The sequence below is a fragment of the Rhodamnia argentea genome, chromosome 1 (genome assembly GCF_020921035.1).
Source record: "Rhodamnia argentea isolate NSW1041297 chromosome 1, ASM2092103v1, whole genome shotgun sequence".
NCBI lineage: Eukaryota > Viridiplantae > Streptophyta > Magnoliopsida > Myrtales > Myrtaceae > Rhodamnia > Rhodamnia argentea.
The window spans coordinates 25,440,941-25,464,249 of record NC_063150.1 but is presented as its reverse complement, the minus strand read 5'-3'; the positions used below and the strand labels follow the sequence as shown (position 1 = coordinate 25,464,249).

At 39.7% G+C, this 23,309-nt stretch overlaps 3 protein-coding genes across 4 annotated transcripts in view; 1 reads left to right on the top strand and 2 right to left on the bottom strand.

Moving 5' to 3' along the window:
- LOC115728661 (disease resistance protein RUN1-like) overlaps positions 1 to 23,309 on the top strand; it is a 1,102,447-nt gene that overhangs the window by 798,950 nt on the left and 280,188 nt on the right. The window lies entirely within an intron of this gene.
- On the bottom strand, positions 9,375 to 10,612 carry LOC115733479 (prolyl 4-hydroxylase 2-like). The gene is made up of 3 exons (XM_030664135.2): positions 10,236 to 10,612; positions 10,065 to 10,122; positions 9,375 to 9,870 (listed from the first exon to the last, which is right to left on the bottom strand). The coding sequence occupies exons 1-3, from the start codon at positions 10,373 to 10,375 to the stop codon at positions 9,721 to 9,723; spliced, it is 348 nt and encodes a 115-aa protein (XP_030519995.1). The 5' UTR covers positions 10,376 to 10,612; the 3' UTR covers positions 9,375 to 9,720.
- Positions 15,561 to 18,981, bottom strand: LOC115726576 (receptor-like cytosolic serine/threonine-protein kinase RBK2). The gene is made up of 9 exons (XM_030656498.2): positions 18,638 to 18,981; positions 17,807 to 17,937; positions 17,316 to 17,705; positions 16,976 to 17,227; positions 16,717 to 16,871; positions 16,380 to 16,459; positions 16,137 to 16,272; positions 15,867 to 16,016; positions 15,561 to 15,763 (listed from the first exon to the last, which is right to left on the bottom strand). Exons 1-9 carry the CDS (start codon positions 18,670 to 18,672, stop codon positions 15,569 to 15,571), a joined length of 1,524 nt encoding a protein of 507 aa, XP_030512358.2. The 5' UTR covers positions 18,673 to 18,981; the 3' UTR covers positions 15,561 to 15,568.

Here is a 23,309-nt window from a genome sequence, read left to right as displayed (position 1 = left end):
AGGCCCGACACCCAAAAAAATAATCTAACTTTAGCATTTATGACAATTATGTCCAAAAAAAATTTTGTCTCATAAAAAATCTCCAATTTTTACTTTTGTTCCAATTCTTCCACAAAACTTTTACTTTTGTCCTAATTCTATCGACCTAGCAAAAAAAAAAAAAACCCTCAACTTTAGCATATGTATCAATTATATCCTAAATTATATTTTGTCTCATAAAAAATCTTCAACTTTTACTTTTGTCCCAATTCTACTATCGTCGACCTTCCATCCATAATTATCATTAGTTTTTCTTACATAGCATTTCCACGTCGTTAATGAATTATATCTCAGCAAAGGCGACATTGAAAAACCCTTGAACTTCTCTTCTATTGTTTGCTTCCCCTACTTATTGTTAGGAGATATAAAGTCATGCAATATGGCGCGTTGCGTATTATAACGAACGATCTAAAATCCTGTTGTCCCCGAAACCTATTATTTTTAAATTTCGAAGATTCACTAGTAAGTTTGGCGTGAAAATTCAAGCCATGTAAGATAATTAACGATGACTATGGACGAAAGGCTGTGGTGGTGGAATAGGGATATAAGTAAAAGTTGAGAGGTTTTTTATGAGACATAAAAATTTTCGGATATAATTAGGACATATGTTAAAATTGATAGTTTTATTGGGTATTAGATCGATAAAATTGGGACAAAAGTAAAAATTGAAGATTTTTAATGAGACCAAAAAATTTTTTGGATATAATTATCATAAATGCTAAAGTTGGAGATTTTATTGGGTATTAGGTCTTCCTTAAAATCCCAAGCTAAACACTCACATTGCGCGATGTGGTACCTTGTCGAAAAAATTAAAATTAGAATTAAAATAGAAAAAAATCAAAACATTATTACCTAGACACGGCCACGGGCCGTAAACCGCCGGTTCCGGTTCATGAATGGGCGGTTCCGGTTCGTGGCCATGCTTGAACCTCGAACCTTGGCCAAGAACCGAATTGGCCCTTGAAGGAGCGGTCTCGGTTCAGGTTCCGAGCCGGTTCAAGGGCCGATTCCAGTTTAGAATTTTAAATTTAATTTTAAATAATAAATTACGAAATAAAAAAAATAAATTATCAATTGTAAATTATAATCAAATTGCACATTGTAATCAAATTTGGGGAAAAAGGGAGAGAGAAGGGGCTTGAACTTGATGAATTATCATTAAGCGCTTGCATTTATTCTCGGGGATAGAAGGATTAAAACTCATATAATTCTTTTACCTTTGATAACCCCAACTTACCTCATTGTCAATCATCGCTACCCATTGTGATGCCCGTGGCTGTGGTATCTCCACATCATTATTGAAGAATTCGTCGTCTCGATCCAACTTTTGTTGTCGAAATTTAGCCTTTATCTAATCATCAACATAAGCTTGAACCTCCACAGCATTCAAATTCAATCTTGAACGACGGTCATCCAAAATTAGTCCTTCGGCGCTAAATGTTTGTTCAACTGCAACTGTTTGATAATGAGTTGATTATATCTATTTTACGATGAGAGCGATAACTGGGAATTGGGTTGAGGCACTAGGTTGGGAAGATACACTATCACATAAACCATATCTACTACAAAATTCATTATATAATGCTACTATAGCGTCTTTAATCTCTCTTTGTATAGTTTTAATATCTAATGTTTCATTCAAATATAAACAATCATAATAATAACCCTTGAGATAATTATATAAACCATCTAATTTAGTACGTGGATCGAAAACAATAGCAATCAAATAAACAAGAGGAACGCAGCAGTAATAATGTAGCCATTTTGCTTTCATTGCTATAATAGTCCGGGAGCGAATTGAGTATCTTTTTCATATTCACAAAAACACCAAAGAATGTTAATACACTCTATTAAAAATAAATGCGTAGTAGGATAATAAACACCAGATAAAGTATAAGTTGTATCATTAAAAACTTTCAAAAATCTATTGTTTTTTTACAAACAATCCAATCTTGCGGAATAAAGTAATTTCGAAAATATTATTCAAAATAAATACACATAATAAATCTTTATAAGCAAAAGATTGATGAAGTAACTCGTAGGTAGAATTCCAAATGAGTCGGAATATCTTTTGGAAATCTTTTTAATTTTTCTCCATATGCTTTATAAAATCTGTCTCATTCTTTCATAACTTGGGACAGCTTCATAAAAATTTAATTGCTCTCTTTATTGGGGTAAGAAAAGGCTCAAGAGTTCGTAAACCATCTTGTACACATAAATTTAAAACATGACAAGCGCATCTAATGTGAAAAAAATTGCCTTCTAAAAGAGGGTTTACAAATATTTTTTAAATCGGGAATGGAAGCGGTATTTGACGCGACATTATCAAAACTAATTAAAAAACTTTATTATTAAAATTATATTATTCTAAAACTTGCCTAATTATTCTATAAATATTATTAACTATATGCCTTTCATCAAACACTTGAAATGCAAGTACTTTTTTTTGAATGTTCCAATCGTCACCTGCCTAATGACATGTGACACCCATATAAGAATGAATTTGCCAAGGATTACTCCAAATATCGCTACCTATATGCACACGTCCATTGAAATCCGCAAAAAATTTTGCAAAGCCTTTTTTTTTGGTTTTTTATACATCCTAAAAAGTTCGCGTTTAAGAGTAGTTCTCGGAACAAGTTTTGCTTACGGAATACATGTAGTGTTGATCAAAAATTTCAAACCAAAATTTTCACCAGTAGTAAAAGGTAAATATTCAATGGCAATATATTGAGCTAATGTTTCTTTATAAAGTTCATCACTATAACGAAATAAAAGAGAAATGTTAGGATTGGCGTACCCTAGAAATTTGTTGTTGCCCGGTGTCGATCACCACTTGCGTTGCATGTTTTTGCGTCGATGCCAACGGTATGTTCTATATCCATCTCTTTTATTAAAATTATATGATTTCATACAATATTTACAATTTATATTGTATTTGCCTCCGCTTACATGTATCTTGTCGAAGTGTTGCCATAAGTTAGATGTACTTTTATGGACATGCCGTCCGGCTTCTTTGCTGTCAATGTTTCTTCGACGCGGTAGGAGGATGAAGACTTTTTGCGTTAGGACGTACTCGATGTTAGGAACATAGTTGATATTATCATCATCGTCTATCCAACATGTAAACTCACGATGATCATATTGAGCATGATGTTGAGGATAATCGAATTCCCCCATCCCCATCGGCATCGGGCTATTTCCCCCTATCACCAGCCGCTTTCACTTGCCATTTGTTTTCACAAAATTGAGCGGAAAAGCCGATTTAGAAAATTGATACAATTGAGCCGAGATTGAGCGGATTGAGTGAATTTGAGAGAATTTGAGAGAATTGAGAATTGAGAGAATTTGTGAGAAAAAAATGAAAGGAGGGTATGATATTTATAGGAAATTTACAAAGAAAAAAAAAATAGGGAAGGGGGTTGCAACGGCCATAAGAAGAAAAGCCGGGGTGGGGGGGGATGGGGAGGGGAAGGGGGGTGGTGAGCTCGAGTGTGGGGAAAGAGCCAACGGCTCTTTCCTCAAGTGGGCCGGGGCCGGCCACATTTTTTTTTTTTTGGCCAGTTCCTAATTTTTAAAATCGAAACTAGCTTGTGAGGGTCCCGGGCCTATTCCTGTTCCGGTTCGGAACCGCTGGTCCCCGTCAACGGGCCGGTTCCAAGTTATTCCACGGGCAGTTAAGGCCCAAACCGGCCCGTGGCCATGTCTACTCACTCGATCCTCTTCAATATTTCAAACTTTTGGCTAAATAATCTGATCAATTTTTCAGATCATGCTTATCAAACCATTCATTTTCGATAAGCAAAGATAATCAATTGTCATATAAGGCAAAAAAAAAATATCAAGTATATTTGCAGCATTCGCCTTTTAATTTTTACCACTTCGGGGACATGAGCGCAGAAATCTGGCTTTGTGGTGGTGCATGAGCCTGCTTTCTCCTAACTGCAAAGATGAAAGCATGCATCGCCACGCAAGCCTTGTGAACAGATCGAGTTCAGACCTTTGGCCTATACAGGGCGGCTCTCGTATAGAGCAGTTTCCACGTAGTTAGCGGGATTAAACATACGACTTGCGATTTTTTGTTGTTGTTGTTGGAATCTCCTATTTAAAGCAATTTGCACACGGTATTTTCTTTATTTCTGTATTCTTTGAGGGAAATTGCTTCGAATTTTCTTGAGAGGTGTTTCATTTCAAAGCATGCAAGGACTTTAACCTTTAAACCGGCAATAAAGAACATGATTAAAAAAAAGTCCATTTAGAAAAATTTAGGTTTCATTTACTTTGTGGTTTACAAAAAATGAATGATGTGAAAATATTATTTTTGAGAGGTGTTTCATTTCAAAGCATGCAAGGACTTCAAACTTTAAAACAGCAATAAAGAACATGATTAAAAGAAGTCCATTTAGAAAATTTAGATTCCATTTATTTCGCGGCTTGCGGAAAATGAATGATGTGAAAAAATTATTTTTGCGTCGTTTTACAAAAAAATGAACGAAAAATATTTTCAATGATAACTAAAATATTTAAACAAAAATCTCACGCCTAGATCAGTAGGCCTAAACTCCTCTTTGGTGGGGAGACCAAAGGAGGATTGAGTCCTTTCGTAAAATATTACGTGCATTGACAAAGGAAAGCACCGGAGTTTGGAGGGAGCAAGGTTTTGTAAAAGAACCCCGCTAGCATGACCGCGACGTCGAGCTGAATTGCTAACAGAGGATTGAGTCCTTGCTGTACTTTTTCTTTTTGTAGGTCAAGTTTTTGTTGACATAAATTGCAAAATTACTAACACAAGCATGGGAATCGCTTCACTTATATAAGACGCCAAATACGCGCCATATTAAAAAGAAACATTGAGAGAGAGAGAGATGCAATCCATTGCAGCCGCCATCATCGCAGGCTCAAGCTCTAGCTCGCGACGATCATATATGTTCTAGCTCAAGTTCGTGGACGCCAGACACAACCACTGGAGCTTGGAGCCATGATCACTCACTTTGAACTCAAGACGATCAAGGGTGCGAGATTTTGAGTTATGAAACCTCGCAGTGATCATGTCCACGGGATCTTTTTGAGCCACGAAACTCGAGGCTACATGATCGCTCAAGTTTTTGAGCCCGTGGCGGCCATGGCAACTTGAGTTTCAAGTCGTGGAGCTTGAGACCATGGTTGCTCGATTTGAGCTTCTGGTCGATCAACTGGCGATCATCTTTTTTTGTCATAATATTGCTCTTTAAATTAATCAAAATATGTTCGAGACCCATGGGCTTCGGAACACAGTAAATCCAAAAGACCTCGGCGAATAAATAACTCAATTACTAGATTTGCTACTTCTTCTTTTGGACGATAACAACCCAATCAACCATCATATTTACTTCTTTACTAATATGGGCCATCTTTAGCTTCGAGTAAGGCCCATAAAGGAGATGGAATTCGCTAATAAGCACATGGAGGCTCCAGCTGACTTGAGTATGATATGCTAGGCCACGTACCATATCTAAGTGGTCTCTTTCTATCTCCAAGTCTTCTCCTACACGGGCAAGAAAGTGTCTTAGGGCATCAACCAAGGTTGTTACATTAACAAATTGTCAAAATATTTACAACTAAATTAACCAAATTAAAAGGTCTAGAGCTGATTTGGTATTCATGCAATCAATCTAAGAATTTTTTGTAAATTATCCCTAATTCTATACTCCGAGGCTTTCGTTGACTTTGTCTCTGACTTCTATATTTGTCGACTCATACCCTATTGCAAGTACATGTACTAACGTATACAGTCAAATGTGACATTTTTAAGTGTTAGACAGCAAGGCTACAATTTAACAGAGATTTTCTCCATGATTATTTTCTTGTGTCGGAGATATAACTATTTTTAGGAGATTTTATCTTGATTTTGATTTGATGTAATTAATATTTTGTTATTTGTTACTTTAGATAGTTAACCTTTAAAGCCTATAAATAGGCACATGTACTTTCCATTAGCGATGTACAAAAATATTATAAAACATAATATATGGCTACCTTTAGCCGCCACTCTTGTTGCCTTAAGATATCAATTTCTTAAGGTTTTTCATGGTATCAAAGCTATCAATTGTGAAAGCATCATGGCCATGAGTTCTGATCTAAGTTCCTCAATAGAATCGAGTCCCAGGACTCCACTGTTAGGAATCTCAATGCCGTCCAGTTCAAACATCTTGTCTCTTATCGGCCTCGTCATTCCGTCTATCTTGGAAATTTCATGGGTCATCCGGGTTGTCCGAATCTTGGGGTGAAATTCACTAGGGACAACTACGTGGTGCGTAAAGCTTGAATCCTCCCCTTCCTTTGAGCAAATAAACTGATTTTGATCGTCGATGGAACGCTGCCATGTCCTCCACAACATATTGCTCAAACCAATATAGATGGTTCCTCCAATATTGTGTACAATCCCAAATACGATAATTGGTATACACGGGACCAGATTGCTCTTGGGTGGATCTTAACATGATAACCGATTCAATTGTGGGTCGGTTATCTCATCTAAACACCTCTCATGTTGTGTGGAATTTCTTCTTTGCATCTTTCGCTGCCCAAAACAGTGCACGAGCTACCCAATTGTGGCTGCAACTTCGGATGGTAATCAAACCGTGATTGAAATCCTTCAACATGCTACTTTTATATCCGATCAATTAGCCTCCATTGGTGAGTTCATCTCACCACAAAAGTACCGAACGCATATCTTCCGAGGCCTAGGAGCTAAGTTTCAAGCTTGGCTATGCAATTTCGGTTCACGCTCGGCATCAACAAATGACCAAGGAGTCTTTTCATGGCCTTCTCTTGGCTCATGAAGCGTTCTTGAGCTCTAGGAGCCACAAATCACCCAACCAGAGTTGCCTTTGTGGCGCACGACATTAGCTTAGGCAAAATTCACATTCATAGCATGGGTTCGCTTCCAATTTCAGCAGCCCCAACTCAAATGTGGGCCAACAGAGAATCTTAATCCTCATAGGACAGCAGCCCAACTTCAATAATCCAGGCAACTCTTAGTACCAAATTTGAAGGGCAACAAAAATCAAATACGTAGCAATGTCGAAGTGTCAGTTTGCAATCACCCAAGACACAAGGCCGTTGTTTGTCACAATCAGCTCAACCAACAATTTGGGTTCTCTGAAGCCATGCGCACTAAAAGTGATCCACTTCAACCACAAGTTCAATTGGCCGAGATACCTCCCTCCACCATCGGTGCTTTCTCCCGATACCTAGTATCCCAACTCGGGTACCACATTGCATTACCAACAATCCTCATCGGATTATCCTCATTTCAGCCATATCATGGCACTCAACAGAAGTCACCATAGGTAATGGGTCAAGTCTTCCCATCACTCACATAGGTACCCTTATTACCCGAGACTTTCGCATGTCTAATATCCTGGTTGTTCCATCTATCACTAAGAACTTAATTTCCGTTCATCAATCCTCCGTTAAAAATTCATGCGACTTTGTTTTCTCACCAAACCTGTTTCTTTTGTGAAGTGCCGTTGTACGGCCAGATCCTTCTCTAGGGGGACAATAATTAAGGCCTCTACGTGCTCTCATCATTGTCACCTACATCTCCAACCCGCTGCTTTCTCAATTGGAGTCACTCACCCGTTGGCATCGTCGTCTTGGTAATGCCGCATTTCCTACTATTTCAAAAAATCTTCAATAAGTCATTAAGTTCTGTCTAAGTTTGTTCAATTATGGCGCGAAAGGTATTTTTCACAGGACCTCCTGTCCATGCCTACCCCTTTAGAATAGCTAAAATTTGAGTGTAAACATCGCCACATAGTTGAAATAGGACTCGCGATGCTCTATCATGCTTCTCTCCCCTATCATTATTGGGACTTTGCCTTTGAAGTAGTTGTACACATTATCAATCGGCTTGCCCACACAGTTTTGCTGAATAAATCACCATGGAAGATCTTATTTCGGATGATTCCATCTATTGCTCATCTTAGACTTTTTGGCTACATTGTGTATCCCAATCTTCGCCCCTATCCGAAGAACAAACTGCAACTACGATCATATCGGTGCATTTTCTTGGGCTATCCATCAAGATACAAAGAATACTAGTGTTATTTCCCTCAGCATCAATGGTTCTACATTGTTGCTGATGCAATGTTTGGCGAATTAGATCTCCCTTATGTGCAAAACACTCCACAATCATCTTTCGAGGCCACCGCAACCATTCAACTGCTTATTTCTACCGAGTTGTCCGGAGTTCCTCTACCACAGCAACCATCACGTGAGCCCTATTCTCTCTCTAATTGCGATTTGCAGACTGCTAATTCCTTATTGCAAAATTAGCACAATTCGGGTGTGTTCGAAACCTCACTGCATGAACTCCGCAATGGGTCTCTTTGTCGCTCACGTGCTTCACCAATCCTCGGGCCAAGAGCCTTCTCCCCGAATCCAACAACCAAATGACACATCCTATGGTGACACGTCTTCGTGATGGCACTTTAGCTCATGTGCATTGGCACTAATCACACTTGTGCGTTGGCCACCTCGGCGTCATATTTTGTTACACCTCTTACTTTAGTCAGGGCGTGAAAGATGCAAATTAGCGTGCAACTATGGCGGATGAATACACCTTGCCCTCATAAAAAATCAGACCTGGACTAGTGTCCCCTCCTTCGAATTGTAAACCCATCAGCTGCAAATGGGTCTTCCGGGTTAAGCTCCGTTGGTTGCAAAGGGATTCCATCAACAAGAAGGCGTTGACTACAATCGACTTTCAGCCCTGTCATCAAGCATGTAACATTTCGAACTATCCTCTCTCTTGCCTTTTCTCGTGGGTGGCAACTATGACAAACTTGATGTGAAGAGTGCTTTTCTTCATGGTTACCTATCGAAGAAATTTTCATGGAGCAGCCCCCTGGCTTTGTTGATTCGCTCATCCTTACTATGTCTACAAATTACATCGGTTTCTTTATGATCTCAAACACGCTCCTCGCGCTTTGCATCAACGCTTCGTGCTTTTCGGTTCAACTAGGGCTTCATTCCTTCAATTGTTGATCCCTCACTCTTATTCCTCATACAACTCAAAGATAATATCTTTCTTCCTCGTTTACGTTGATGACATTATTGTCACCGGATCATCTAATGCGCCCTTGTTGGCTCTCATTAAATCTTTGCAGTAGGGGAATTTTCTATTAAAGATCCGAGAGAGCTTCATTACTTTCTTGGCATTGACATACAAACGGACATACCAAGGCATTATTCTCCATTGGCATCTATTAGCAATTCAGGAGGAAGCAGAAACCGGCAGACAACCTTAGTTATTTTGGCAGCTCTCTTCTATTGACATCTCCAATAAATGATATGATGCCCTGGTGCTAACATATACAGACGCAATTACATATGATATGCTGACACAAATAGCCATTCTTCCACCCACGCCCTAAAGCTAGACAGCAAATGTTCTGTGACATAAAAACATATTCTGCCCCAACAGAGTGAGATTTGGCAAATTTATCGCACCTCCTGCCTTTGTAAATTACCAACTTACAAGGAATCAAAATGAACAAGAATTCCAATAAGATAGGAATCACAACTCCAAGAAAGTTATTTTTTTCTCTCCTCGCCTTAAGTACGACACAAACCCTACAACTGAAACCTAATTCCATGTATATAACGGCACATCATCATAAGCATTAAGCATATAATCTAAAATAAAGATCTGGCAAACAATGAAGGGTGAATAAAACTAACTTTGGCCTTCGGAATAAACATCCCTGAGCTGGTCCGAACTTCGCTGAGCTTGCTCTTTCCCGACATATTATCCGCCACTGCAGATCTCTTTAACTCTGATTTCGCCTGTCCCACAATATCAAGCAACTTAAAATGAATACTCGCAAGTCTCATCATATGAGAAAACACACGTTGCACCGTCCTCTATCAGCGTAACCCGCGATTGCCCGTTCGACTCAACAGTCTGCGGAATCGAACTCAATCAACAAACCCAAGCAATCCGAAGACCGATTAAGTTGCAGTAACGAAGGGGCACTCACCAGAGAGATCAAGTGGTCGCATTCCAAGTCCGTCAGGAACCCTTCGTACACGAAAGCTCTGCAGAAAAACACCATCAAGTTCAATTCTTGATCAAACAAAAGTGACGTCGCCAGTGAGCAGCGAACTGGGTTTGCTTTAGAACTTGAAATTAGAGTGAAGAGAGAACGGACCTGGGTTTCCATGAGACTTGCCTGACCTTCGCAGGGGAGATGATGGAGCTGGCAGAAGCTGCGCGCGAGCTCGGACAGTGAACGAGGATCGAGCAGATCGCAAGAAACAAGAGGGATCGTAAGAACGGAGCTATGAACATGATGATGTGGTTCGAGATTTGGGGATCTTGCGGGAAGCGAGATTTGGAGGCGAAAGAAATGTCGTCTATTTTCTTCTGGGAAAAGCGTTGATTTTTTCGGTTTGTCCTCGGTCTTTTAACTGTCGATCGATCCCCGTTCCCATGGGATTTGTGATTAATTTCGTATGCAGACACGTCCCCCGAATTTTCTCCGCTTGGCAGAGAGAGTACGACGTCGTGCGGCAATGAGCCGCTTAGGACGACGTCGCCGTGACTTTGCATTTGGTCGTGCGAATATCGGGAGGACATTTCCCTAAAAGATTCACTCTTTTGTTAGTAGCTAGCGCTGTTCTTTTTCGAGCACTCGACTGATCGGATCGGATACAAAGTAACTCCATAATTATTTGGGTACCAAGCTCGAAGGCACCTGGAGCGGGGCTCAAGAATGTTGTCCTTTTGGAGGCTCGAATGGTCGATCATGTTAATCGAGTTCGGACAACATCTCCATAACTCTGCATTTAGTCGTGCGAATATCATGATGATATTCTCTAAAAGATTCAGCTTTTGCTTTTGGCTGGCATGGTCCTTTTTGAGCCCTCGATTAATCGAATACAAAGTAACCCCATAATTATCTAAATACCAAGCTCGAAGCACTTGGAGTAGGCCTGAATAAGATTGTCCTTGTCGAGATTCGAATCGTCGATCATGTTGACCGAATTGAACAATGTCCCCGTGACTCTGCGATTGGTTGTGTGAAGATCAGGATGACATTCTCTAAAAGATTCGCTTTTTGTTGATGGTTGGCGTGATCCTTTTCGAGCACTCAACTAATCGAATGCAAAGTAGCTCCATAATTATCTGGGTACAAAGCTTGAAGGCACCTGAAGCGGGCCTCAAGAAGGTTGTTCTTGTCGAGACCAAATCGTTGATCGTGTTAATCAAGTTTGGACATCATTCCATACCCTTTGTGTTTGGTCGTGTGAGTACCAGGATGACATTCACTAAAAGATTTAGCTTTTGTTGATGGTTGGCGGGGTCCTTTTCGAGCGCTCGACTTATTGGATACGAAGTAGCTCCATGAATATTTGAGTATCAAGCTCGAGGCACCTGTAGCGAACCTCACGAAGGTTGTCATTGTCAAGGCTCAAATCGTCGATCATGTTAATCGAGCTTGGACAACATCCCCATAAATTTACATTTGGTCATAGAATCATGATGACATTCTCTAAAAGATTCTATTTTTGCTTATGGTTGACATGGTCCTTTTCGAGCACTCGACTAATCGGGGTACGGAGCAACTCCATAATTATCTAGGTACCAAGCTTCAAGGCACCTGGAGCTAGGGGTGTCAAAACCGAACCGAAAACCGAACTAAAAACTGAATCGAATTGAACCGAACCGAATTTTTGTGTTTTTGCAGTTCGCTTTAGTTTTTGGTTCAAATAATGAAAATAACCAATTCCCTCTAAACAGTTTGGGTTTTTTTAGTTCGGTTCAACGGTTAACCAAACCGAATTGTACACGCTTCTTCGTTTCATGATTTGATACTCTTTTTTTTTTTTTTTACTTATTGGTGGTTGAGGGACGGCGGAGCCACCAGCATTGGCTGAGGATCGGCGACCCCGGCCGGCCCATCGGCTCGCGGGCGACGGGCGAGGGGTTGCGGCCCCCTCGCGGACGCAGGACGTAGCGTCACGAGCCTTAGCGGTGGCCGGCGATGGTCGCGACTCCTCGCCTCGCCGGATCTAGCTATCGAGAAGCATGTCCAAATCGGGCATCAATTAACCTCGCGAAGCATTTGGAGGGCTTAGTGGAGACGATAAAGTCGAAGGTGCAAGTGTTGAAGAAGATGAAGAAGTCGTGCGCGAAGACGAAGAAGTCGTGCGCGAAGATGGAGAAGGGCTTGGTGGAACGACACCTTGCAGCAGATTTTGGAGAAACCCTAGGGGCCGAGATTCGAGGGAATAAGCCAAAGACAGAAGTGAAGAAGACGAAGATCTCAAGGCAGGTGGTGTGCTGGAGGACGGAGAAGACGCCCGTGACGGAGCCCCGGAGGTCGGTGGTGTCGAGGGTCATCGCGATCTGGATGGTGTGTCGACGCCATTGCTTGCTGTGGGTGTCCTGCTGTGGTGGAAGGAGGATGGGGGTATTATGGGAAATAAGTGAGTGAGTGAGGGTGTCCTTTTGTGGTTTCTTGGGGGCATAAAGTCTGACGCATCTTGATGATGATGATGATGTGCACGTTCTCTCTCTATTTTCATTCTAAAACCCAAAAACTGAACTGCCCCAAATTGGACTGAACTGAATTTTTAGTTTGGTTCATATGCAGTTCAACAAAAGATATAGTTCGGTTCAAGCTTATCTCTTAATGGTTCGGTTCGGTTCAGTTTTTTTAAAAACTGAACCGAACTGAACTATTGACACCCCTACCCGGAGCGACCCTCAAGAAGGTTGTCCTTTTCGAGACTCGAATCATTGATCTAATCTGTCACGCCCCCAAATCTATTATAAGGGCCATGACATGGCCGTTCTTTTTCAAAAGGACGTTGCCTCCACATAACCAAAACTCAACTTGCTATCAAAATTCGTACATTTGCATATATACTTGATAAATGGGTCATTGGTTACAAAATCAGATCTTTCTACTAAACCAACAAAAGATATAATTACATATCTATCAAAAGACATCTACATATCTCTATCAAAAGGATATACACCTCTAACAACAACTCAAAAGGCTCATCATAGCCACATCTAACTCATAACTCATACTCGAAACCCCTCACTAGCAAAAATGTGATCTACTAACGATCGCTCACGTCCTATATGCAACTCGTTGAACCCGTAAGACGGAGGAAATGGAAGGGGTGAGCTAACAGGGCTCGTTGAGTAATATATTTCTTTTAAATGGATAGAATAATCATTATGCGCATTTAATATTCAAAATATAACTCATTTATACAAAATTCGAAATACATCAAACATATACAACCAAAACAAGTTATACATTACTTTAACACAACATATTTATAATAAAAGTATTTATATCAAATCATAACATCAAAGTGCATATCAATGGTCTAATCCATTGATCAATCTTATCAAAAACACATCAATAGTATATCCATTGATTAATCTCATCAAAACACATGTCAATGATCTATCCCCTGACCAATCTCATGCTCAAGGTTCTAACTACAATCACATATAACACCCGTGACAAAAGACGATCAAGATTCCCTCTTGGCAAGGTCTCCACCTATAATAACGGTGGCTCGGCCCACAAAGATATCCTAACTAATATGCATATACCCACAAACTCATCAACCGGGTTCACAACTATCTTGAGCACCACTTAATTAACAATAACATTCTCCTCATAAACTAGAAAGTACATCAGAACCATCTCGAAACCAGCAAGACAAATCGTTCGCAAACCGTATCAAATAGACAAAACAACAATAAATGTTCGATCCTATTTTATGCAACAATGCTATTTTCTCAAGTCATAACATACTTAGTATTATCATTTTCGAAATATGAGTTTACAAAAAAAAAGAAATAGTATCACTCATTTGAAGAAATCAAAAACCAATATACGGTGGTTACCAAATTGACGCACACGTATTCCTATCAAATATATAAAAAACGGTATCAAAAACTGAGTAATATACTACCCTAAAGCACGACTCAAGTGAAAAAGGTCTATTTGTCATTAAGGTGATACCTATGCACCAACAAAATGCTCCCTCATAATGGACACATATGTTGTCCGCTATGCGCAGCTTGTATGATAAACTTATACGGACCATAACTCTCTCCTCCGAGCTTCAATTTAAACGAACTTATAGTCTAAAGAAAGCTCTTTTAATGTTCAACAAAATCCCAACATGGCTTGACTAGAATCTATCCGAAAATTAGCAAGAACGGGCGCAACATGTTCTAGTCGCACACTGTTCATTGCGCGCGACAAACTTCCAAATTTTGTTTCGAGCAAACCATAAGTCCAAATTGAATTCTGTAAAGTGTCACAGCTCCACAACTTCCTAAAATATCGTTCCTCCAAAAATTCTCAATTTGACGACTCCAAAATCTAACTTTGCGGCTCAATTTTCTCATAAATCCGAATTTGAGCCTTAGGTACGGAGTGCAAGCACTTACCTAACGTTGCGGCAAGTAGTGAAACTAGCTTGGGAGGCAACGTGGCGTGCAGTTCTCTCCTTTCTCCTTCCCTTCTTCCTTTCTCTTCTTCTTTCTTTCCCTTTTCTTTCCTCTTTTTTTTTCTTCCTTTCGGCTGAAGAACTCACTATCTTTCAAGAAGGAACCGAGCAGGCCTTTTTCTTTTCTTTTTGTTGACTTTTCAACCTTTTTTCTTTAAGGTGAGTCCCACCACCTTTTTTACCTGATCAAAGAAGCAAATATTACGTAATCGAGTTTGGGCAACATCCCCATAACTTTGGGTTTGGTCATACGAAGATAATGATGGCATTCTCTAAAAGATTCGATTTTTGCAGATAGTTAAGAGTGGTCCTCTTCGAGCACTCGACCAATTGGTAACTCCATACTTATCTGGGTACCAAGCTCTAAGGCGCCTGGAGCGGGCCTCAAGAAGGTTTTTCTTGTTGATGGTTGAATCTTCGATCATGCTAGTCTTAAAATGGGCGTAATTAAGGCCATACCACAGATTGTCATGTTACTGGTGCTATAAACTATCTACTCAAGTTATGTATCGAGCCTGGAAAGAAAAAAAAAAAAAGTTCACAAAGACAGAGTGAAATTTAAGGAGCAACCTTTGATGGAAAACTTAAACATGATTTAATCTATGGACAGCATCCTTGTAGCAATGGTCGTAATGCCAGAGGAGTCATTACCGTAGGGCATAGAGGGGGAGGTCATAAGTGTCTATACAATGAATGTTAATGATCACCATGCTCTAAGTAAATTTCACTCCTCTCAGTTCAACAGTCTGCTTGGGTTCTTCTTAAGCTCTAATGGATTGTTAATTGCTTTTTGGCCAAACTTCACCTCTTTACTGTATATTTTAGGCCTCTTGTGCTGTGATCTTTACCTCATTAGTCGCATCCTAAGCGTCTGCGGTTACGATTGTGCATTATCTGGTTGAGAACTCGTACATATACCAGTTGAAGCAATACAAGTTGCATTCGGAACAACATATCTCTCCTTTACGAGAGGTGATTACAAAAAAACGGCGAGCTACTCGGTATGGCATTCCTTAGTTAAGCCCTGGACTATCTCCATGTACCGATCCAGATCGTTTAGGTACTTGGTCGCGTTGTACTCCTCTGCAGCGTACAGCTCCTCGGAGTACGTTCTTCGCAGCGAAGGCCTTTGGTGTTGTTCTTTCGCGAGCTCCAAACTGCCCTTTTCTCCTTTCAGAAGGCGTACGACCTGTAAAACATGAATCAAGTCATGTGTCGTATATTCTGCGACTACTAGAATGAGAGTTCAAAGAGCAGCATGCTCAGAGACAATTCTAGGAAAAATGACATGCCTGGCTCATTGGTGGTCTATGGATTGAAGACTGATGGGTACATAAAGTGGCTGCCATGATCAGACGGTCCATCTGTTCCGCGTCGTAGGCACCGCCGAGAGAGGGATCCACAGCCTCCTTAATGCGGTTATCGGAAAGCAGAGGCTTGGCCTAGAGCAATGTGCAGGTAAAAGAACATGGCGTGAATTTAAACATCAACTCAGGACTACTGATGTTTCGGCGATACTCAATCGAGATGGTTTTTGTAAGGAATGAAGGCTTAAAACATACCCACATGACGAGGCTTTTCTGCGAACTATCCAAAGCTTTCCGTCCCGTGATGAGCTCCAACAGCAGTACCCCGAAAGCATAAACGTCCGTCTTCTCATCGACTATCCCGTGCATAAAGTACTCAGGAGGAAGGTATCTGTAATCGTGTTGTACAACTACGAATTAGACGGTGCAGCAGAGGAAAAGTAAAATGGCACAGCATTTGCAGCAATGAGAAGGTAAACTGAAGTATGGATTACGAACCCGAATGTGCCTTCGATTTGTGATACGGTGTGATGAGACCACTGCTCTGGCAGCCACTTCATGAGCCCGAAATCAGATATCTATACAAAGAGTAGAATTCGCGAAACGAATTGTGAAGTCTGGACTGAAAATTATCCTAATCTGAGTAGTACAAGCACATTTATTTCCCATTCTTGTGTCTGAAATTTTGATGGCATATGCACCCAAGTAATAACCACATACTAGAAAGGCCAAGCAATGGTATTCTGTTCCAAATTTGATCTTCTGAAGACACTTTTCAGGCAAATCATTGAAAAGTGAAGCTAAGAAATGCATGTATATCTCTGCGATTCGCTACCTGGGGCTCGAAATCCTCGGAGAGCAATATATTAGCGGCCTTCACATCTTTGTGAATAATCCTCCTCTGGCACTCCTCATGAAGGTACATTAGTCCTTTGGCCGTTCCTAAAGCGACCTTGTACCTGATACCCCAGTCCAGTTTCTCCCTAGAGCCTGCAAGTATGTACCAGAACAATCCTCATTCCAATTCGTCGGCATAACTCCAACCGAAAAAGTAACAAATATTTTGAGAAACTCGTTAAGAATGAAAGCCGAACTGTATAACAGAGACGCGAGGCTCCCATGGGGAGACAGATGGAGAATCAAGTGCATTCCCCCTTCGACGCCGTATCCGATCAATTTGGCAATGTTCGGATGGTCCACATGCACAATGATTCCGAGCTCAGATAAGAAATCTGCCGTCATCTCCTCCGGTGATCCCCTCATCAACCGTTTGATCGCAACGATGTCCCCGCCCGGCAGTATACCCTTGTAAACTTCAGCACATCCTCCTTCCCCAATTAAATTATCTGACACAAAAGCAGACATAAGAAGCACATTGAGAGGATGTCCTTCACATCAGATACTGCGTACTCAGTGAAATGGAAAGTCACAAACCATGACTGAAGTTGTCGGTAGCCTCTTGGAGCTCCAAGAGCGTAAAATTCCTCCAGGATGGTTTGAAATAGTTCAGCTCACCCAGCTCGGTGCCCAGGCTGGCATGGAACGCCGGCACCATGTCCTCTCTTATCCTCCTGCTCTTCCTCCTAGTGAGCTTGGGGACGCTCTTTAGAGGAAATGTGTGGAAGCGGACGGTGGATCCCTTCTTCAGCGAGCGGAGGAAACCCTGCCACCTATTGCTAGAGGATTTCGAGTATGACTGGCATTCGGAACTTGACGTGCTGGTGGGGGAAGTTACATCGAGATCCACGCTGCCCAGGCCATCGTCGAAAATTCCCCGGGGGGAAGTATCGTTCGCCCTCCCCTCCATCTCCAAAGATCTTAAGTCTAGCATACACAGATCAAAGCATCATCAACCACCCATCAGGATGAATTACGAACGAAATCATGTCGCGAAGAGGGGGGGCGGCGAAAGATCAAGAATCTACCATGGGAGGATATCGAGTCAGAGAAACCAGCCCGGAATTTCTTGCCTTTAACACGATGCCATCCTCCTCCTTCCTCCTCTTCTTCTTTTTCTTCTTTTTGAATTTCTCTGGCCTTGATAGCAGGGACATTGCTGGCAAATTTAAAGCCAACAATGAAAATGACAGTAAACAATAGGGTACGTGACAAATTGAGAAAACAGCAGTAGTCAAGAACAAGCCCCAGTAACCCATGATTGCAAGTCCCAACAAACACTATATATGCCCTAGGTGGTAGGACAGAGGAAGCGGACAAAACAAATTATTCCTAAAAAAACATCTACAGAAGAATATGTCACTGATTTGATTCAAAAGATCAAGAAATTAAAGAACCACCTACAAATCATCTAGGTAGGAGGAGGACAAAAGAAAGAAAAAAAAAACTGCAGGAAACAAGAAAGGCCTAGGCAATGATTAAGAAGAAATCTTCACAAATTTGCCAACTTTCGGTCCAACAAAGCTTGAATGTTACACATGTTTTGGAAGAAGCTGAACTTTTGATCAAGTTAAGAAGCAATCTCCGACGCTGCCGAACGTGGCTTTATTACCATAATTTAAAGATCGATCCTGGCTTTTCATCTGCAACAGAACTCTCATACAGACGACATTGAGAAACACGAGATCTTTCCACAGAACCAAACAAGAACCAAGGAAAAAAGAATCAATGGCAGACACACACAGACACAGAGAACGCTTTGGACATGAGGGACAAATGAGAGCAAACTGAGATCATGTTTGAATCCACAACACACCCAAGTGAGGGAAGAATCAGAGCTCTGAGGGGAGCTAAAAAACCTGGGGAAAAGACCATTTTCCTGGACGCCTTCCATGAGCGGGAGCTTGTAGACAAAAACCTCAGGAGCCCCAACAGAAACCGGAATAGGAAGAGACAGAGAATTCTGGCTGTGAACTTGTCACAGAGAGAGAGAGAGAGAGAGAGAGAGAGACGAGAGAGGTGGGTGTCTGAAAATAACGGCTGGCATGATTTGTCTCTTCCTTGTCCAATGTCCATTGACAGTGCTCCTCCTCCATCCCTCAAAAATCGGTTCTTGATCCGACCGGTCGCTAGGACATACCATCTTGGAAAGCTCATCACCGATTGATATCAGTCGCACCATATAATATTCGAACAGAATCTGAGTTGGGACAGAGATTTGAGTGCGTATCTGTCGAGAATTGGGTGCTCGACATTTTCACACTGTGGAAAGAAATCAAGAAGGTTATTCTCGTGCCAAAAAAGACGCAGCAAAATTGGATAGATCCGAATTCATTCGACAAGCAAACGTCGTTTGGAATCTCGTGCATGGTCCGAACAAAATCACTTTTTTTTTTTAGGGTCTTTTCACATATTTCGGAGGTTTCAAATGATTGGCAATAATGGAAGATCCTGCGACCACCAGCGACTAAGAAAAAGACAACAAAAAAAAAATCTACATTTTGCTTTTGTACTTTTACATTGTCACATTAGTATTTACGGTTTTAATTTATCTAATTAAGTCTTTTAACTTTCATAATTGTTGCCATTAAATCTCTTGAGCACCAATCTGATCAAATCCAATTGACATAACCGTCGCTCGTCGTACAAGGATGCAAGTAAAAATGTTTTTATATGAACGTTCACATCAGCATTGTATATTAGCTAAATTTTATCCATGTCGTACTTGAACGCCATCTCCATAGCTAAATTTTCCATCCACATCGATGCCATAAATTCTTCAGCCACAAAGCGGAGGATGAATGTTAATACTATCAGAAGATATCAAGGAGGTTAATCTCGTGCTAAAAGATACGGCAAAATTAGAAACGACGGTGTGCAAGACTGTCTCTTGCATTCAAAAGATTACGACGTTCGTGGGAATCTCGTGCGTGGTCCGACAAAATCACTTTTCTTTTGGGGTCTTTCCACAAATTTCAGAGATTTCATATAATTGCCAATGAGGAAAGATGTTGCGAACACGAGTGACTAGGAAAAAACAAAAAAAAAAAATCTTCTTTTCGCCTATGTGTTTTTACGTATTAGTATTTATGGTTTTAATTTTTTTTAATTAAGTTTTTCTACTTTCATTATCGTTGTAGCTAACTCTGTTGAACACCAAATTTGATCAAATCTCATTGACATTGCCGTCGCCTATCGTGCAACGTCGTAATGCAATACAAATAAAGTTCTTCTCATGTGAACGTTGTTCCCACCAATATTGTACATCAGCTAAATTTTATCCAAGTCGTACTTAAACGCTATTTACATTTTCCATCCACGCCGATACCGCCAATTCTTTAGCCGACGAAGCAGAGGATGAATTTTAATACTATGGGAAGAAATCAAGGAGGCTATTCTCCTACTAAAAAAGATACGACAAAATTAGAAACGACGGCCTATAGGATTGTCTCTCGCATCCTCCGAAAGAGTACGAGTTCGTCAGAATCTCGAGCATGGTCCGACAAAAACACTTTTCTTGTTGGGTCTTTCAGCAGATTTCCGAGATTTCACGTAATTGCAAACGAGGAAGATCTTGCGACCACCAGCGAATAGGAAAAAACAAAAAAGAAGCTCTACTTTTTACCTATGTATTTTTACGTTTGATCGTGAGTATTACGATTTTAATTTACCTAATTAAGTCCTTTAACTGTCATAATTGCCGTAATTGAATCTCTTGAAACCCAAATCTGATCAAATCTAATTGGCATGGCAGTCGCCCGTTGTGCAACGTCGTAGTGCAGTGCAAATAAAGTTTTTCTCATGTAAACGTTCACATCAACATTATACATCAACTAAATTTTATCCATGTCGTACTTGAATGCCGTCTACATTAGCTAAATTTTCCATCCACACCGCCGCTGCAAATTTTTCAGCCGACAAAGCGAAGGATGAACTTTAATACTATGGGAAGAAATCAATGAGGTTATTCTTGTGCTAAAAAGGATTTGACAAAATTAGACACAACGGTGTATAGGACGGTCTCTCGCATCCGAAAGAGTACGGGTTTCATGGGAATCTCGTGCATGGTCCTACAAAATCTCTTTTCTTCTCAGGTCTTTCCACAGATTTCGGAGATTTCACATAATTCCCGACTTGGTCTACGACCACGAACAACTAGGGAAAAAAAAAAAGCTCTACATTTTTCCTACGTATTTTTACATTTACTCATTAGTATTTATGGCTTTAATTTATCTAATTATGTCTTTTAAATCTCTTGAACACCAAATCTGATCAAATCCAATTGACATGGCCGTTGCTCGTCATGCAACGTTGTAGGGCAATGCACATAAAGTTTTTCTTATGCCACTGTTCACATCAACACTGCACATCAACTAAACTTTATCCATGTCGTACTTGAGCACTGTCTACATTAGCTAAGGTTGCATATGGTAACGTTTCTGTTCTCGGAACAACTTTTAAAATCGAAACACTTTTTTCTATTTATGTTCCTGTCAACGATTTTTGAAAACAGAAACGCGTTTGGTCACTACAAAAAAATTATGTTCCCGCAAAAAAAAAAAAGAACAGAAATGCGTTTGGTAATCGCATAAAATTTTTGTTCCCGTAACAAAAAAAGAAAAAAAAACATGTTTGGTAAACGTAAAAAAAATTGTTCCTAATTTTTTCATTTAATTAAGAGGACTATATTTATATATTAAAATTAAGATTTCTTTATCTTTTTAACTTCATTTGTTCAATTTACTAAATCAAATTAGACCAATATATGTATAAGTAATTTATGCACGATTTATCAAATTATAATATGGACGAGATCAACTATAAAAAAAAAAAAAAACTGAAAGAGAAGACGGATTGAAATTGGACAACGAGAACTTCAAATATGTTTTCTATAGATAGGAAAAATTATAATTATGAGATACACGTAAATGTTTCCAAGTAGTTAAAAATATGATTACCCGTAAGTGAAATCGAGGACTAAAATGAAAAATATTTGTGCATTTAGGTCATTTTAGTCCAGTTGCGTAAATTTTTTTGGCTAAAATGATTTAAAATGAAAATTTTTAATCAATTTAGGATTATGTTCAATGAAAAGGCATGTGGTCCCAAATTGAATTTTTAAAATTTTAAGAGGCCAAAATGAAAAGTGAACTAAAATAATGATATTGACTATTTTTGTCAATTTTTATGACTGCGAGTACTATTTTTCCTGATTTTTGGCTATTTTTATAATTAAAATAAATCTTAAAAATGTCAAAAATTACATAAAATGTTTTTTGTTCAAAAGTGGTTCCTAAGGCTAGGCCAAAGCTTCCAAGGTTGATTTTGTAATTTTATGAATTATTTTGGTATTTTTAATTAATTTTTTAAAATAAAATAATCAAAAATCAAGTGTCAACATCGTGCAAGAACAAAAGAGAAGAGAGTGTGTTCAAAAATAAAATTGTTCCTAATTGTTTCTAAAAGATGTTCAAAATGTGTTTCTAAAAGGTGTTTCAGGAACACAGTAGTAATTTTTTTTGTTTTGTTTTTATTTCTGCTTCAAAAGTGTTTTTCTTATTTAAAAGTGTTCCCGTAACAACGGGAACACTTTTTTACCATACGCGTTTCTATTTTTAAAGTGTTTTGAAAATATTTTGAGAACAAAAATATTTTTTCTAGAGAGTTACTATACGCAGCTTAAATCTTCCATCCACACCGATGCCGCAAATTCTTCTGCCGACAAAGCGGAGGATGAGTTTTAATATTATGGGAGGAAATCATGGAGGTTATTCTCGTGCTAAAAAAGATGAGGCAAAATTAGGAACTACGAAGTACAGGGCTGTCTCTCGCGTCCGAAAGAGTAAGACATTCGTGGGTATCTCATGCACGTTTCTTCTGGGGTCATTCCATGGATTTCGAAGATTTCACGTAATCGTCGATGAGGGTAGCTCCTACGACCACCAGTGACTAGGGAAAAAAAAAACAAAACCTCTACTTTTTGTCTCTATTTTTTCACTTTTTCTCATTAGTATTTACGAATTTAATTTATCTAATTAAGTCTTTTAAATTTCATAATCACTATAGTTAAATCTCTTAAATACAAAATCTGATCCAATCCAATTGACATGACCGTCGCATATCGTAGTGCAATGCAAATAAAGTTTCTCTTATGTGAACGTTCATGTCAGCATTGTACATCAGCTGAATTTTATTCATGTCGTGCTTGAACGTTATCTACATTAGCTAAATTTTCTGTCCGGACGATGCCGCCATCCGTTTTTTTTTTTTTTACTATCATAGCTTGGCGTCATTCGATAATCATGTCAACCGAATTTGGTATCAAACGGACTTTGATTAGAAAATTTGGGTAAGTAAAAGGAATCCAATAAACAAATTAAAAATTACAGGGGCTTAATTAAAAAGAGCTTGAAAGTACATAAGCAAAAGTTAAATTTTAATTAAAATGGAAAAGAAAGAGGAATTCGCAGTACAATTACCCTTCAACGAAACTCCTACCAAAAAGCCAACCTTGCGGGTTGCAAAAGCCAA

Coding starts and splice junctions, on each gene's coding strand:
- LOC115733479 (XM_030664135.2), bottom strand. CDS start 10,375: ATGTTCATAGCTCCGTTCTTACGATCCCTCTTGTTTCTTGCGATCTGC. Junction 10,123..10,235: donor CAAGTCTCATGGAAACCCAG/GTCCGTTCTCTC, acceptor GTTTTTCTGCAG/AGCTTTCGTGTACGAAGGGT. Junction 9,871..10,064: donor GCGACCACTTGATCTCTCTG/GTGAGTGCCCCT, acceptor ATTGTGGGACAG/GCGAAATCAGAGTTAAAGAG.
- LOC115726576 (XM_030656498.2), bottom strand. CDS start 18,672: ATGGAAGGCGTCCAGGAAAATGGTCTTTTCCCCAG. Junction 17,706..17,806: donor TGACTCGATATCCTCCCATG/GTAGATTCTTGA, acceptor TGTGTATGCTAG/ACTTAAGATCTTTGGAGATG. Junction 16,460..16,716: donor CCGAGGATTTCGAGCCCCAG/GTAGCGAATCGC, acceptor CTCTTTGTATAG/ATATCTGATTTCGGGCTCAT.